The sequence below is a fragment of the Pteropus vampyrus genome, unplaced genomic scaffold (genome assembly GCF_000151845.1).
Source record: "Pteropus vampyrus isolate Shadow unplaced genomic scaffold, Pvam_2.0 Scaffold534, whole genome shotgun sequence".
NCBI classification, from domain to species: domain Eukaryota; kingdom Metazoa; phylum Chordata; class Mammalia; order Chiroptera; family Pteropodidae; genus Pteropus; species Pteropus vampyrus.
Window position 1 is genome coordinate 54,448 of NW_011889315.1, and position 2,001 is coordinate 56,448.

Here is a 2,001-nt window from a genome sequence, read left to right on the forward strand (position 1 = left end):
GGGGGGCCAGTAAGTGGAGCTGGGTGGGGAGGGAGCTGGGAGCTCCCAGGGCGGAGGAGGGAAGGAGAGCAAGAAACAAGGCAAAGGCGGTCCCAGCCTCTGGGGTTGGGGACAGTGGGAAGAGGCCAGAGGTTTCCCACTCACAAGGAGTCTGGGTGACCTGCCAGGACAAGGTTAGGGCCGTGGGGTCTTGAGGACAGGTGGGGCAAATGCCCAGTGGTGTCTGCTCCAGAATCTGAGGGGTTAGCAGTGATTGTAAGGGTGGCTGGTTTGGGGGTGAGGAGCTAGCAGCTGAGGAATTGTGGGGGACCAAAGCTGCAGCCGCCCATTTTTGCTGCCACATGTCTGAATTGGGAGGGTATGGATGGTTTCTGGGTTGTCCCAGGGTCAGAAGTTAGGGCTCTGCAGGAGGTAAGAGGATGGGAACTAGAGAGTGTCGGAGAAGGATTTGGGGAGCCTGGGGGTGGTTCCTCGTAGGTGGAGTATCCGGTGACAAAGGGCCATGATGAAGACATTAGGCTGGAAGAGGCGGCAGCTCGCCCCACAGCAACCGCCTTCTCTCTCCCTCCCCCAGCTCAGCAAGAAGCACGGACCAGTGTTCACCGTGCGCCTGGGCCCCTGGCGGCGCGTGGTGGTCCTGGTCGGGCACCAGGCTGTGCGGGAGGCCCTGGGCGGTCAGGCGGAGGAGTTCAGCGGGCGGGGGATGCTGGCTACCCTGGACCGGACCTTCGACGGCCATGGTGAGTCATGAGAGGAGCCGGAGGCCGCCGCTTCCTCCTCCACCCAGAACCTGCTACCACCTGCTGGTACGTGACCTTCCCGCGCGGCGGAGTGTCGCTGGCCCTCTGTTTCCTCACCTATAAAATGGAGTGATGACAGTGCCTGTACGTAGGGTGTGGGGAGGACTGAATGAGGACTGGGCCTTGCACAAAGCAAGCACTAGTCACCGGGGCGCAGTAATCTCCGTCCCGGCGAATGCCCCAGGGCAGGGAGGAAGCGGGCAGGCTTTCAAGGCCCTGGGAATTAATTGCTGTACATAAAAGAAATGTAGAACTAGTCTCCGCTAAGACTAAAAGCCCGAGTCCTGCTCTCCCAGAGTGCCTGGGCCAGTGGGGAGACAGACATGTGACAGTCTGTATAGGTCAGACGGAGCTGAGATGGGAGAGGGGAGGGCACTGGCCGAGGAGTCAGGGCCAGGATGTGGGCAGGTGCCTGACCCAGCGCCTTGGCTGAGAGATGTCCAGGAAATCTTGGTGTCTGAGCTGAGACTCGGGATGAGAGGGAAGGGTGTTCGAGGCAGAGACCATCAAGCGCGAAAGCGTGGAAGTGAAGTATTTGTTCATTCAACCGACAAGTTGTCATTACGCCTGGCCCGGCCCTGGAGACTGGGCATGCGCACTGGAAACTGGGCACGCGGAGGAGACCCAGACGCGTGTGGTGCCCTGTCTTGCTGTGAGAGGGGTGGACTTGGCAGTAAGACAGTGGAGGGAGAGGACAGAATTTTTACATGAGTGGCCCGGCCTTGAGAGCGGGACCCCAGGTACCTGGACTGGCCTGGGGGCAGGGTGGAGGGAGAATGGGAGAACTCTGGGAAGGCTTCTCAGAGGAAGTGACATCTGAGCCGAAACCTGAAGGATGAGTGGAGTTAGTTCAGCAAGGATAGAGTGGTGAGTGATCCAGGCAGAGGGAACGGTGGGGGCACAGGCCTCGAGGGGGGAATCCTGACACACGAGAGGAAGTGATTGTAGGGCGATGACAAAGGAAGATGGAGAAGTTGGCTGAGCCTGGTCAGGGGGTGGGGGGGGCGGGGGGGCTGTGTCGCACCAGTGTTAGGCTTTGGATTTTCTTGGGAGCAGTAGATTTTAAACTGGGAAAGGGTATAGTCAGAGTTAGGGAGATCCCCCTGGTTGCTTTGTGGAAGCCCAGGGAGGGGACTGGGCTGGACCAGGACTGGGGCCTCGGGTTGGAATGGGGGCGTGGTTGGGAAAGGAATCCGAGGCT

At 59.9% G+C, this 2,001-nt stretch overlaps 1 protein-coding gene across 1 annotated transcript in view; it reads left to right on the forward strand.

Annotated features, from left to right (window-relative positions):
- The window catches only part of LOC105307954 (cytochrome P450 2S1), a gene marked incomplete at its 3' end in the record, with an annotated part of 11,597 nt that overhangs the window by 1,932 nt on the left and 7,664 nt on the right, over nucleotides 1-2,001 (forward strand). Inside the window, exons 3-4 of the mRNA XM_011383639.2 lie at nucleotides 386-411; nucleotides 575-740. Coding sequence (XP_011381941.1) covers nucleotides 386-411; nucleotides 575-740 — 192 coding nt within the window. The remainder of the gene's footprint in view (nucleotides 1-385; nucleotides 412-574; nucleotides 741-2,001) is intronic.